Raw genomic sequence first — 15,702 nt, 5'->3', positions numbered from 1 at the left:
AATTAAGGATACAATCACATGGCATGGCATGCTCTGCCTTTTGATTCCTTTGACAAATTAATTAAAAGCTAAAAATGAACAAGAGATTAGGAAAGAGAGAGATCAGCTCACATTCACATGCATGCCTTTCTTCCGGGACCATTAAAGTGCCCCTCCTTGATTAGGGTACGCGCGGGGTTCCGCTTAGTAAGGGCAAATGTAATGGGAATTGATTTGATGGGCCAATATTTTTGTTGGCTCGATCCCACCTCTATTACATAAAAAGTCAAGTCAAACACGTATTCTAATACAGCCACATCAGCAAAACACAAATTTCTATACACTTTCTCTTCCCACACACTTTCTCTTTCCACCCAACCCAACAACATTTCATTCCTCCATATTATCCACAACAAAACTACACCAAAACATCAAATATCAATACATCCACATCAACAAAACACTTATCCCAATACAGCCACATAAGCAAAACACATTTTACAATACAGCCACATCAACAAAAGACAACATCTTTGTTGGCCCAATACCACTTCACCATTGCATTTGCCCTAAGAGTCATGAGCATCAGAGCATGATATATATATATATATATATATATATAAGAGTTAATGTTTCCATTTGCATGCTGGATTACATTAGGGTACAACTTTGTTTGCTTCAAAAGATGGATAAGTGTTTAATAATTAATATCATTTTTCATGTGTATTGGGTACTGCAATTGTCCTTTTAATTTTGGGTAACAAAGAAAAAAACGTAGTTTGTAGTAACACAATGCTCGCTGATTTGGGTGCCCTCTTCCTTTTAGGACCACCTTCCCCCCCAGTACCCCTTAGAAAAGGGGAACGAAACTTCTCTTTCCATTGCAATTTCCCATGAAAATCATTTGTTTAATTATCTCTTTCTTTAATTAAGGAATTGTTTAATTATCTAAAGAATGTTTGGATATGTGACACGAAAATTGTTGCAAGGAAATATAAATATAAATTTGTTTTTAATTTTTTTTAAAAATGAAAATTGTTGTAAGACTTACAGGCTTTGTTATTGGATATGAGAAGTTGAATTCAATTGCAATTAACGTTAATATTTCAAAACTTAGACTGAAACACCATCTATTTCCCATTCTACTTGTTTTAAAAGCCCATGAAGTACAACCGACGTAACAAAATGTGCTAAAATTGACTTGTTTAGATTGCTTGGTTTTAACATATATAAGAATATAAGACTATGTATGACAGCGATATGTATATATCTATGATATGATATGAGTAGCAACTTCCATGGGGTTTCCCAATCTTAATTGTCTGCGAAATAACACAACCATTTGAATATATGTATATGAAACATCTTCTCGCGTGATTTGATCTACAAATTTAAATAATTGGCCCAACTGTACAATTTGCATTGATTAGACTTTAGAGGAGTATATATCACGAAAATGATCACAACCCCCATTTCCAGTTCATTCAAGCCAAGGCAACTGTATGTCTTTAATTAATATGTGAGAGAAAGAGAGAGACATGGACAAAGAGATTAATGCAGAAATGCATGATTTTTTTTTTTCCAAAAAAGGCCTCAAGTTGGTGAAAATTATGCGAATATACATATATTAATTTACATTACATGCCAAGGAAATTAAAGCTCTACCTAGTTGTTAGCCATTCACTAGAGTCCCTAACTTCAAAATTACATGCCAAGTGAAAAGAAATTAAAAAAAAAAAAAGAGATAAGAAATTAACTTTGGTAAATACCAATATTCCTAAATGTTAATCTTGGTGCAAAAACCAATTAATATTGATCATCCATCCGAAACACTCCAATTCAGGGCTCCATTCTTACAGGCCGGATTAAGAACGGTGTCTTGCTTAATTCGCTGACTAGGCTAGCTGCATAATGAAGATCGACCGAGATGACAAGGTAATATTTATTTTTTGTTTTTTTGGTCACTCGATCAATTTAGTAAGGTAGGTAGGCACACAAGATGGTACATGAATCGAATCAGGAGCTAGCTAACCAATATTATGATGAATCGTGTGGGGGGTTGGGGTGGGGCAGACGACGAAAAATGAGGGGGGCACCATATTGTGGGTGGAGTAGCATTTGGACTGCTGGGGCATGTTGATATGTTGGAGCTAATCGGAAGGAGGAGCGTTGAAGTAGGATGGCTAGTGCTAACTTGGCTTGCAAAATTGCTAGACTTTGTCCTATGCAAGTCCGCCCACCAAGCCCAAACGGTATGAACCCCGCCTGATGCTTCACTGCTCCGGTCACCCCCTTGGAGAAACGCCCAGGATTGAATTCCTTCGCATCGTTGCCCCATATGCTCTGATCATGATGAAGGGCCAAGATCGGCATCAAAAGCTCGGTCCCACGTGGGACCTTGTGGGTCCCCAACTCCACGTCAGATTTGGCGCGTCTGATCATGGCAATAATAGGAGGGTAAAGCCTCAGGGATTCATTGAGAATCATGGACAGCTGCAGCAATAGTTGATAATTCACCACAACATCAAACAAACAAACAAAAAAGTTGGACAAGATTGCCATATTGAAGAAAAGAAAGGAAAGGAAATGAAAGGTGGGGAGGGTGGTTTACCGTTTTGAGCTTGACAAGATCATCTTTGGAGGGTGGTAAGTCACGTGATCCGCACACACTGAGAACCTCGTCACGTGCTAGCACCTGCCAGTGTGGGTGCATAGCTAGCAGGACGGTGGTCCACGTCAGAAGATTGGATGTCGTCTGTTTGCCTGCGAAGAAAAACCCCTTACACTCTTCAACGATGTCGTGCACTGTTATGTTGGAGGCCTGAATCATCAGTCCCAGCAAGTCCTTGGGAATGGGGATGGGAATGGGTCCCTCTTTGTCTATTTGGGTTTTCTGCCGCTGCCGCTGCCGCTGCTTCCTGCAATCTATCAGCTTTATCAATGATTTCTTTATCTCCTTGTCCAGCCTCCATGAATTGATGTTTCTCTTTGTTGGGAAAAACCTGCTGAAATAAGGAATCAACACTTTCTGGAAAGCATCGGCTGCGAGCTCCATTTGCTGAGCTTGGAGCTTGAAAATGGCTTTTCCATCTTCATGGCTGTTCCCAAATGTTGTACGAGTAATTACATCTTCCGTTAAAGTCTGGAACCACTCCGACACTTCAATCTCCACTTCTGCCGAGGACGACATTGGTAGAGAATTGTCCAACAAATTGATAACACTCTTCGCCACCACCGGCACCAACAACTATATATCAACCAATAAAAAAAAATCTCTAATTAATTAATTAGCTCCAATTAATGCTTAAAAGAGTTTTTTATGGTGAGGACTATAATTAATTACTTTGAGATTCTCCATGTGAAAAGTGGGAGCAAGGATTTTTTTGTGGTGAGCCCATTTTTCACCTTTGAGGCTCAAGAGTCCATCGCCTTCAAGCTGTTTGACAAGTGGGTGTGCCTCAATTTTCTCAAAGAATTCCGACTTGGAAGTGAAGACTTCTCTGATGAGATCCGGATCAGAAACAGCCAGCCGGACATTGGGACCAAACCATATCAGAAATGTTGCACCTTCAATCAACCATGGAAAAACAATTATATCAACTAGTAATTAAGAAACCATATACTAATGTAGAGGGTTTTACACCGATCGAGAAGGGAAGCATTCTAAGTTTATGAAAAGTGAAGATGACAACCACTAATTCAGAGAGAACAATAACATGGATGTGGTGTAGACCCTACAATACAGAGAGAGAGACACAGGAACAAGACAACTCAGAACTGTTGCTAGTTGTTACTCTATACCAAACACAACCCAACTTCATTATCAAGAGAAAACAAAAGCTCTTAATAAAGATAGCAGAAAAAAAGAGTAAATGACAGCTGATTGTTCAGTCTGTAACTGATCAGAAGATAGTGCAAAAACACACAACAAGCTCAACTAACTTACATCATAAAAAGTAGATTGGGGCACCGGGGTTTAATGAAAATTAGCCAAAGTTTCAATTTTGATAACAAAGGAAGAGAAGACAGAAGAGGGAACAGTCCAAACTCTTAACTTTAGTAGAATCAAAGAGAAAACATAGCACCAAAAAAAAAAAAGTCTGAAAAAGTTGTGAAAAGAAGTACCTGAAACTCAGAAAAACAAGGCCTCTAAAGTCATAAATCTTGGAGGATATGGATGATCACAAACAACAATGACAACAACAAAAGCAAAAGAAACAAACAGATCAACTTTAATCAAAAGTTGTCAAAACCCCAAAAATTTAAACTACATTGCCGTTCAGTCACTCAATCAATTAATGCAGCCAAAATTGATTAAACCAGAAACAGGTAACTAGAGAGACAAATATTAATAATGATGAGTACCATAGATTTTCTTCCAATGAGGGTAGAAAGGAAGGACTCTGGGAAGAATGTTGTGAGAGAAAGACATGGGTTGAGAGGAGGCATTTGTCATCATCCCCACAAGCTCCTTCACATTGCCTACGAATAAGTGATATGAGGGCCCTCTGATTCCTTGCTTTGAGAAATGCTCTTCAATCTTTCTGGGTCTCCACCATACCAACTCTATCAACTTTAACACTAGCAATAAGCCCACAAAACTGATGACTAATATCTTAAACCACCCATAAAACAAACCAACAGGCTCCTCCATCACCATGAGAGAGCTAGCTAGATTTTCCTTTCACACTCCAACAAAACAGAGTCTCTGTCTCTCTCTCTGTATCTGCTGCTCCTTATATATGTGTGTGTGTGTGTATATATATATAGTGGGGAGCAGCCTTTTCTATTTTTATTTTTCTCTTCTTATCTTCTTTGCTTATGTTGTTGGCTTGGCCTGGCTGGCTGGCTCTTTAATACTTGAATTTTGTAGAGACAGAAAGGTAAGCAAGACCAACGGCGTAGGGGCCGCCATTGGAATTCTAAGGGTCAACGAATGAGGTGTGCTCTTTATACGAAAAGACTAACTTACCCTTATCTTATTTGTTTATTTATTTTTTACTCTTGTTTTTGTCTTTTGTGTGCTCTACTTGGACAATAGGAAATTGAAAATTAGAATTTGATTTCCAATCATGAAGATAGATAATTAAGGTGGATAAAGATTAGCATGTGTTAAGGAATGTATTTAAAAGTAGAGGAACATGCGGATTCTAATATGGGAAAGTGCAAGCCTTAAAATAAAGGAGTATAGTGCAATCGGCATTCATAATTCATTCATTCATTTGAGCATTCTAAATTAAGTTTTTCAAAATTACGGCATGATTGGAGGGTGATGGAGAGGAGCATGAGGTGTGGATGATATCTATTTCTCTATTGATTTTTTGTTCTCTAATTCAATTATGCGTGTTGCTATGTTGTAATGTGTTTCCCAAAATCTTTTAGAGTATGTTTGGATTGAGAGATTTGGGGAAGATAAGAGAAAGGAATGGAAGGTATAATACTATTCCTTCTTTTCTTTTTTTTTTAAATACGGTTAAGAATATGATTCTCATTGGAATCTAAACACATTCTTAAAGAGAATATGAAAAAAGGAATTGAAAGTTAGGTACCACCTTCATGTGTTTTCAATATATATTCCAATCTAACAAAATGGAATAACAAACCAATTATATTGGTATACAATCAAACCCAAATTCATGACTTAATGACAACACAAGATGTGCTTTCTTATGAAACCTTTTTATGTCATTTTCTTTGGTTGTTGATCGGGCGAGCTTCCCACTTGGTTTCAAATATATAAGCGACTAAAATATTTTTGACATGAATGTGAAAGGGGATGGATTTTTTTTTTTTTTTTTGTAATTTGAAAGATTGAAAATATTAATGGGTTTGGGAGCACAAAAGATATATGTTGTGTTTTTTGGAATGTTGCACTTAAATTAGTGCACATGGGACTCAAGGGTGTCTACTTGAAGGGCTAGTTTTGGGAGGGAAGGTGGGGTTTAGGTAGGGAAATATGCTCTAGTTGACCCAACAATGGGGGCACCCACCCAAACCCCAACCTTCCTCTAGTCTTGTCGTAATACACCCAAGACATGTTGGGGCCACGTGCCCCCTTCTTGGGTCCCCTGGCCCCTTCATATTTTCGACATAAAATTTGGTGTTTAATCTCAATGTATATGTGCGTGTATATATATATAAGACAATTTTCCAGAATAAACATCCCATTTTCACACTTCATGTGAACAAATATGTATTACTGTTATGTGTCATTGAATCAGGGTGCACTAGTCTTTCTGTCCCAATCTTATGAGTGTGACATCCCATTTTACAGTGATAATGAAACATATGATCAACGCCCTCCCAATTAACTTTTTAAAGTGAGTACATGATCTTGGAAATCCATAGTTGAAAAGTAAAAAAGAAAAGACCTCCACAAGCAATTGTGAGATTTGGTGACTTTAATTTCATGGATTTGAATATTTCAAGGAAGATCTTGAGTGTGCATATGGTTCTTTGAGTGCACTTCACTTGTCTTAACTTTAGTTAGATTTTATGGGCTTTTACTCATAAACAAAAGAAACTTTAGAGAGGAGAAAAACATAAAGACAGTGAGGCCTAGGAGGCTAGCACTAGTCTACGACTTGCACTTTCACCATTCGAACCTTCAATGTTTTTTCTCTCTCAAAACGTTGTTTTTCTTCATCTTCTTCTTTTCTTTTCTTTTTTTTAAAAAAAGACATGAAATCTGTATTGATCAAGGCCTCCCTGGACTTTTCGAAAATTACCAAAATAATCCCACCCAAGAAAAGCCCGCATCTTATGCGCCAACTTTATTAGCAAAAATTTTGTAGCTTTTTACACACATATATAGGAATTCTCCTATGTGGACCAAAAAGTATGGACCAAGTTTATGGACTAAAATCCAATGGTTGTAATAAAACACAACATAAGTGGGGGCCACACATTTGTTATGGGACCCACCACATCTACGGTTGAAATACAAGTTCACAAACTTAATCCACACTTTTGGCCCACATAGGAGAATTTATGTGTGTATATATATATATATATATTGACATATAATTTGGGACTGTTTTTATAATGATTTTTGATGAGACGTAAAAGCTGCCAATCCAATTGCAGTTACTGAAAGAAATGGGTTTATAGATTATCAGTTTTTGCAATGTGCATTGATTACACTCTCATTTGCGGTTTTTCTATATCTTGCATTGTAGTTACATATGTAAATATACTTATAATAAATTTGTTGTATCAAGGTATTATTATTGTATGCTATTTTTTTGGTTCCTTTGCTTGGTAGGTATGAAATTCCATGGTGGTAATTATTCTGTAAACCCATTTACGTGCACTACTCTTCTAGAAATAGAGAATAGATAAATATATATGGATTAATAGGTTGTCTTTTTTTTTTTAATGTCATGAAAACATATAATATATAGGTAGATTAAATAACAATGATGTAGGCAGTTTTTATTTATTCATTTCCCTAAACCATTAAATGCTGACAACTTTCTGGAATCGAATTATTGAGTTCCAATGATAAAAAACTTGGACTCATATGAGATGGAAATAATTGACAATAATTGGACCACACATTTTCTAATTGTTTTATTTTTCTAGTCACGAGCATGTAATGTAATATATGTAAGAGAGATTAGAGAAGAGAAGCTTTTCAAAGTGATGATCATTAGAATGAATGAATATTTAGTAGGTAAAGACAAGCTTCAGAGAGCAAAACTAGGGATATGCACTGCACACAACCTACATAGCTACATCCACCATACCTTCATCATATTCTCCCAAAATTCATCCCATAAACAAGGATCTGCCAGTTAATTTTCAGGGTATGTGTCCTCAAAATTAACCCTTCTATTTATGGCATAATTAACCACAAACCCTTGTCTTCATAGAGTGTGTGCCCAAGTACGTATGCTTCTATTTATGGCATAATTGACCAGAAGATGAAAAAAAGTTATTGACCTTAATGGTGAAAGCTGCACGGATCATCCATGGCTAGTACTCAAGTGACAAATCCATTAATATGAAGGATTAATATGAAGGAGAGTTGACATTCTAATGGTCTTCAATGTAATAATTCCACATTAATTATTTGTTTAATGTTAAACATTAATTATGGTTTGGAAGATCGAATGCAGATTTGGGTGCAAACATCAATTTTCACAGTTTAAAATTAGTGCATGTGATCGATTGCGCATGATTATTTATCCAAAAGAGCAGTTTGTTATATATGTATATATAGATATAGGTGGAGGATCTTTCCCTTTTATTATGACATGCATTTTCATTAAGAATGAATGCGTTTTTTGAGCATACCATATCATATCCACAAAAAGGCTCAATTTCTTTGTTTTTTTACATATTTAATTATTTAAGTGGATGATCCTCTTTTTACATTTGACCTAGCTAGCTACGAATAATCCAACTTTTTTTTGAACTAATCCAATCATTTTTTTTACAAATTCAAATTCCACATTTGATTTTCGACTTTGTCTAAACTTTTGTTGAAGAAAAAAGAAGAGATAAGATATGGTATCATATAAGGAACGAATATCGTCGTGCGTGTGATGAGAGAGAATAACGAGTTTTCGTCCACGCAATCTAACGGTGTGACGGGACATTTCTGTCTTCTGTCTATCCTCATAGCCAAGTCAAATCAAGTATCGCCACGTGGCACCTCTTTCCTGTTTTGTCCACATTCGAACTCTCCTTTCCTGTTACATCTACTCAACAAAGCCTGCGACCCCTGCCAGCCATTGCACTTTGCAGTCTCACTTCTCTGTCTCCTTTTTCTCTTTAATTACCTTATTACCCTCTCCTCTTTTTCTATTTAATTGTATTTATTTATAATAATAATAAGCAACACTTTCAACTAACTGGATTAATTATACTAGAAATAGGTATTGGGGGAGGGAAAAAGCTGTCAAAAGGTCATAATCGGAAAACCCAATACTTGGCAATCAGATATTCACATGCATCAATAAAGCATTTAGACGGGGAGGGGGTCTTGGGGTTGTCAGTTGTGGAGGAATACAAGTATTAACAAGACTCTGGCAGGGTTTTTTCACTTTGGTTTTATTTATTACACAAATGTAGCTCTCCCTATCCAATATGATTGGGGGTAAAAATTTGGAAACAAAAACATTTTCCTATATAGATATGTTCTCTTTTAATTAGTTTTATAATGTTGAATGTTCAAGGGAGGAACTAAAACACAGGGTCCATTTGATGGCACATGTTTTGTCCGGTTCCTTGAAAACCATCCTTGTCTTTCCATGTCTCTCTCTAACCCAACGCCCAATCTAATTCCCTTTCTTCACTTCCCCAATTAATATGGTATGTATATACCCACTTTTTAAAGGTTAACGCCAAGTTTTAAAACATGATTTTATGCCACTTTTTTCCTTTTAGACATTTTTATTTACTCCTTTTCTTTTGGTTTTACAATCATGGGATAGTGTGTCTCAACCTTCTAAATGGCCATAAATAAATAAATAAAACAAAGCAGAATGTACTTATATTTTACATGATCCATCTGTTCAAGGCCCAGAAGCCCATATAGTCAAATGGAACTTGAATGGTATCACCCGAGAGAGAGAGAGATGCTCTTTGAAAATATTGAACTGTGTCATGATTAACACATTCCACTTTTATGTAAACCCATTGGACATCATTGAATTTATGTTCAGATTTCTCTCAACTGTTATTGAAACTGGCATTGTAGATAGAAATCTACATTAATATATATATATATATATATATATATATATATATATATATATGGAGAGAGAGAGAGAGAGAGAGATTGTCAATGCGAGGAATCATGACCACAAGGAAGAATTTCGACATACGAATCTTTGAAGTTATGTCATGATATCGATCTATGGTTATTATTGTGGTACCCCAGCTGTATCAACAATCTTCAAACCTAGAAGCAAAATATATGCAAACATTATCACCTGCGAAAAGTTACCGCAGCCCAAAATATCTGGTATAAGATTAATTGATATATATATATATATGTGTGTGTGTGTGTGTAGGGGATCCAGATCATCCCAGCAGAGAGATCAGAGAGAGAAATGTGTAGGCTCCAACAACATTAATGATTAATGGGGTTGTGCAATAAATTCAGGGTTTGGGGTATTAATTCCAAAAAAATAATAATATATATTTATTATGGGAAATTAAGATAGTGACAGTTGCTTCCTCTCCTCTACCTCCCACCATTTATAAATGTTCCTATTCCACAACATGTCATGTTCCTTCGAAAACCCCTTACATTACAGGGCTTCCATGCCCTGCCCTACCATTGCTACCTTCTACATGCATGTTTTCTTACATGGGCTTTTTTAGTTATAAAATCAATGAATCAATTGATGATGCATGATGATGGCATGGGCCATATATGTGATATATGAGAGGTCACAATCTGCATGCATGTCAACATCATAAATAAATAAAATGTGCATCGATCAACTAGTTATACAGTCCATTTTACCTCCGAATGAATGAATAAATGAGTTAATATATAATCTTCCTTGGTTGCAACATACATCGATCGATTAAGAACCATGCATATTCATGTCACAAATAAATACGAGGATGGACCACATTTAAAACTGTGCTACATGTCATGTGCTTTCCTGTCATGCATGCTACACAATTCACAAATTATTACTACTTATAATTAATACCTTTCATCTTCATAATTTGTGAACAAAAGTAGAAAATAGGGATCGATCGTTAATGATAACAAGACAGCAGCACTAAGCCACTAACTACTAAAAAGCATTTTGGTGCATTCACAAATGTTACTCTGATTTTTGTCTCCTCATATATAATTATATATATATATATATATATATATATATATATATATATATATATATATATATATATATGTAATTCGGGGTACCATCGTACTAATTAAAAGAGTGATCTTAAGATCGAATAGCCAACTCAACCAAAAAAATAGAAGGACTGGAGGGTCATGCCAGAGAAACAAGGCTCATAAAATTGTATTAGTATTAGCAATTTAACATATTGACACAAGGTGACTTTTTCCAAAAAGGAAATGGGTGTAAGGCCCTTTGGGTCACTAATCTATATTGCCCAACCACAATATCCGACCACCCACCGACATTTGAAACCCACCCAATTCCTTTCTGCCTAAAACTTGTCATTGGTCCCTCAAAATCAGGACAATTGTCACCCACTCACCCCCCACCTTGGTCTCCGTAAAAGAACCAGGCTTTAAATGGGCCCACTATAGAGTTGGAGTGATGTGGATAACATAGTGGGCATTCAACAGTGAATTCAGTCCACGGTGAGAAATGCCAAATGGGCCTAGTGGACGAGGCTTGAAACGATACCAATGGGGACTTTGGGTGGGGGCCCAATTAATGTGATCAGGGAACGGTGGGCCTAGTGGGTGTGCAATTTAGGGAGCCTTGTTGGCATGTGAATTTCACATGTTATGATGAGGCAATTTTGGGTATTCGATGTTACTCGGACGGCTGGGACGGGATTCACTGGGACGTTTACGATTGAATATTTCCCTAGTGCTTTACTATTCGATAACAAACCCTACTACTTGCGCACAACAGAAGCAATGGCTAGCGCGAGAGAATTTCAACGCTTGTGTAGATTATGGGTTTGTAAAATGGTGCAAACATTTAATCACCAAACCCCTGTAGTCAGCAGAATCTTCACACCACCTTAGATCTAGATTACAAAAAACCACTTTGATATGGGCTCAGAACACCAAAATTCGTCCAGTGGAACACAAGCTCTCGAGGACAAGCAGCATAAAAACTAAACCTATCGTTTCAAATATGTTTAGATTCACAAGTGTAGAAAGACGGTCACTTAATAAATAATTACCCACTCCCCTAGTGGTTGAAACTTGAAAACGATCAAGTATTCATATTAAGCCAGCTCCCTAAAGAAGATACCCATTAACTTATACAAAAACAGCCCACAAACAATACACCACACATTACCGTCCAAGCCCAATAGCAAAAAAAGGCAAAAAAAAAAACCTATCTTCCCTGAATGATCCAGAAACAACAAAGTCCGGCTCCACTCAAGCTGGCAAATATTTCAGTCACCATCTTTAACGTTCTCACAACCATAAAATGAGAATAAATCTTAAAAGTGATACTCATATAAACCATAAATATTGATGTTTAATCTGGGGATACATATAGTCCAAACCAACCATCACATCTACATATGGGGAGAGGTAACACCGTAACAGTCGACATGCATCATGTATGCCTACACAGAGGGTGGCGAACATTCAAATCCCAGTAATTGTAAACACCAAAATTTCACGCACAGAAAACGTGTAGAGCCCAGGAATAACAAGCTCCATCATAAACAAAGCACAATATTGACTCAGAAAGTAATGGTAGGAACCCTAACATGGTTCTCAATCCTTAGTCCCCATCTCAATAACCAAATAGTAAATACTGGAAACAGAATAGAGACTAGAGAGGAACTTAAACAACACAAAAAAGCCGCCCCACAATTATAAACCTCTACTCAATTGTATCATCATCGTCATCTGGCAAAGGTTGACTAGCAGCAGCTATAAGTTCAGCCTCATGCCTGCAGGAAGAAAAATCACATTTAGACTGGGGAGCTGATTAATTCAAAACACAATAAATGTTCAGATAGAAACATTATATCAAGCTTCTTGCCAGCTAGTCAAGAGAAAAAGAATTGAATGCTGTCAAATAAGATTGATACAGCCTGACAACCATCAATTCCAGTAAAAAAAAATGTCAAAGAAGACTTATACTATACAAGCTAACAATCAATTAACTATGAGCAACTGATATCAATTTGGGCTATCTACCATGAACACACTTCACAAAATACTTACTGTTGTTGTGCTGCCATATCAATAAGAACTTCTGGCGGAGCAAGAGCAGGAGACTCCACGAAATGAAGATTTGGGTCCCTAAAACCACCAAAGCGATTGCAAATTTCAAATAACTTTAACAGAATCCATGAATCAGACTACAAATCAGAGAAATAAGGCACCATTCCATACCCTGCAAGCTTACGAGCAAGGTACAAAAATGGTTTCTCAAAATTGTAGTTGCTCTTGGCAGATATCTCATAGTATTGCAGATTCTTCTTCCTGTGGAATGTCACCTGTTTTGCCTTGACCTGCCTGTTCTTCACATCAACCTTGTTCCCGCATAGAACAATTGGGATATTCTCACACACCCTATGACAGTGATCAATTGTTACAAAAACAAAAAAAGAAGAATCCGCCGGAACATTTTGAAGTCCAAAAGCAAATACTAACATTATAAAGCCCCAAAGTGAGTTCATAGCATACAATATGTTGAATCACATACCGACATAGATCACGGTGCCATGTAGGGACATTCTTGTATGTCAAACGAGCGGTGACATCAAACATGATGATGGCACATTGTCCATGGATACTGCAACCAATTAAGAATTTCGAATAAGAAAACAGCTCGCAGGGGGTATGATGTGACAGGAAATCCTCACAAAAAGACATTCATGCTGAAATATTTCAATAGAAAAGAAGGGAAGCAAATGGGGGAAAACAAAAAGGAAAATACTACGTTAAAATCATGCACAATTGAATACCTTGGAATCAATCAAAGCTACAAACTACTGAACCAAATAGCTTAAAATCAGTCCAAAATTCTCGCATAAATATACACGTCCTATGAAACAGCTAAAAAAAGACACGGTCAAAATTTTAATAAAAAAAAAACAGTACAAAACTATTAGACTTTGAAGGATCTAGTAACATAAGCAGCATCAATTAAACTGTTTCAACAATAAATAATTCACTAAAAGCCCAAAACAAAATTTGCAACTATTGTAATAATTAATAAGTACTAAATGTCTTCGCAATGACTTCCACACATTTTCATCTATACAATGCACATCAGTTTCAAAAAAAATCACTTCATGAGAACAATGAATGACGACCAAACGAAGACATGAACAAGGATGAAAAAAAATCAAATTATCAATTATCAAAAGTACACCAACAATTTGCTGATTCGTTGGAAACAGAACCCTGAACTCAATCAAAGCAACAAGTCCAAATATCCTCAAAAATCCATGCATCAACAAGAAGCACAGTTGCTTAAAATTTACTTACTAGTAACCATCTCTAAGACCACCAAACTTTTCTTGCCCAGCAGTATCCCAACAGTAAAATCGAATTTTCCCACAGTTGGTGAAGAAGTCCAGAGGATGAACTTCCACACCAATAGTTGCTGCACGTTGCAAATAAAAATCAACAAAAGTACAGTGGACAGAAAACCAAACAGACAAGATTTTGGCAGACGCTCACGTTCATATTTCTTCTCAAACTCCCCGGTAAGATGCCTCTTCACAAAAGTTGTCTTTCCTGCACCAACCCAGGTCATACAACTCAACTCAAATCAAATCATTTGGCATGAAAATACAAAATAATATATCCTAACAACCTGCTCACTTTAACAAGAAAATATAGGCTCTTGAATGGATTTCTTGTGTCAATATATAACATAATACTAATACAGTTTAAATTCTCAGTTCAACATAATAAATCAATTATAACCAAGCTACCTGAAAAACTTATAATTAAGGAATAACTAGCAACATGTAACATCCTAAAAAGAAGCCATCCAATGAATTAAATATGAGATACAAAGTTCCCAGAGGATATGTTGATTCTAGCATAACTGTTCTCGTTTTTTTGTCAAGTGAAGCGAAATTCAAGTAAATTCGGAAAGCTCCCTGAGGATATGTTGATTCTAGCATAAACATTCTCCTTTCTTCGTCAAGTGAAACAAAATTCAAGTAAATTCGAGGTAATGGTTTCACCAACCTATCCCAATGTCTTATAGTAAATCATTCACAACAACATATTTCAAAGCAATTCATCTAGTGACAACAAGATCTCTAATAAGGATAACTAAAAAATCTCCCAATCAGTAATATAAACAATCAGAGCATACGCACATTCTATTACTAGGACATGCAAAAAAATCAAAATCTGAATAACATAACCAATCAGAGAGAAGCAAAAAAACGAAAACAATATCAAACAACAGAAGGCAAAAAATAAAGGAGGAGAATAATTAGAATTACCGGTGCCTCCATCACCAACGATCACGAGCTTGAAATTAGGGTAATCGACAGCTTGTTGACCAGGTAAAGCCTGCGAAAATAAAATTAAAATAAAAAATATATATTTCCAATTAATCATCAACGTCTAGAGATCACCACCCATAAACCCAAACCCTAACCCTAAAGTTAGCCGCTGCGTACAAAAGCGAAATGAAGATAAAAGATCAACAATAGAGAGAGAAGGAGATATACCATGGCTTTTGCGATAAAGCTCGAGATAGAAAATGCGAGTGAAGAAAGAGAGCAGTAAGGTGAAGGAGACGGCAAGGAAGGCGAAGGGTTTTAAATGGGAGTACTCCAGGTTTTTGAACCTGGCTTTGATATGACGCAGTAAGCTGGACCGTCGATCATATTTTACTATAGTCAACCCGCCACATCAAACGAAATTTGGTAAATTGTTGAGTTACCAAAATGTTATAAATTTGATTTAAGTGACTGAATTATGAGTACTGTTTTTGACTTAAATGGAACAATGACCACAAATTCCTAGTGAGTGTTAATTCCAAATTGGCAGACAACTAGAAATTTGTTACTATTACACTATTAGTTATCACTCCCTACATT

General features: G+C 36.3%; 2 protein-coding genes across 2 annotated transcripts; both read right to left on the bottom strand.

The window, feature by feature from the left end:
• Positions 1–1,577: 1,577 nt before the first annotated feature.
• Positions 1,578–4,762, bottom strand: LOC120005372 (cytochrome P450 734A1-like). Its single transcript, XM_038854974.1, has 4 exons — positions 4,345–4,762; positions 3,323–3,546; positions 2,591–3,226; positions 1,578–2,472 (listed from the first exon to the last, which is right to left on the bottom strand). Exons 1-4 carry the CDS (start codon positions 4,637–4,639, stop codon positions 2,017–2,019), a joined length of 1,611 nt encoding a protein of 536 aa, XP_038710902.1. The 5' UTR covers positions 4,640–4,762; the 3' UTR covers positions 1,578–2,016.
• A 7,343-nt stretch (positions 4,763–12,105) lies between these two features.
• On the bottom strand, positions 12,106–15,481 carry LOC120005825 (GTP-binding nuclear protein Ran-A1-like). Its single transcript, XM_038855671.1, has 8 exons — positions 15,331–15,481; positions 15,100–15,169; positions 14,318–14,374; positions 14,123–14,240; positions 13,335–13,424; positions 13,022–13,201; positions 12,851–12,928; positions 12,106–12,573 (listed from the first exon to the last, which is right to left on the bottom strand). Exons 1-8 carry the CDS (start codon positions 15,331–15,333, stop codon positions 12,504–12,506), a joined length of 666 nt encoding a protein of 221 aa, XP_038711599.1. The 5' UTR covers positions 15,334–15,481; the 3' UTR covers positions 12,106–12,503.
• Positions 15,482–15,702: the final 221 nt, after the last annotated feature.

The sequence above is a fragment of the Tripterygium wilfordii genome, chromosome 9, assembly GCF_013401445.1.
Source record: "Tripterygium wilfordii isolate XIE 37 chromosome 9, ASM1340144v1, whole genome shotgun sequence".
NCBI lineage: Eukaryota > Viridiplantae > Streptophyta > Magnoliopsida > Celastrales > Celastraceae > Tripterygium > Tripterygium wilfordii.
The sequence above is the reverse complement of the archived record's forward strand: the minus strand, read 5'-3'. Positions and strand labels throughout refer to the sequence as shown.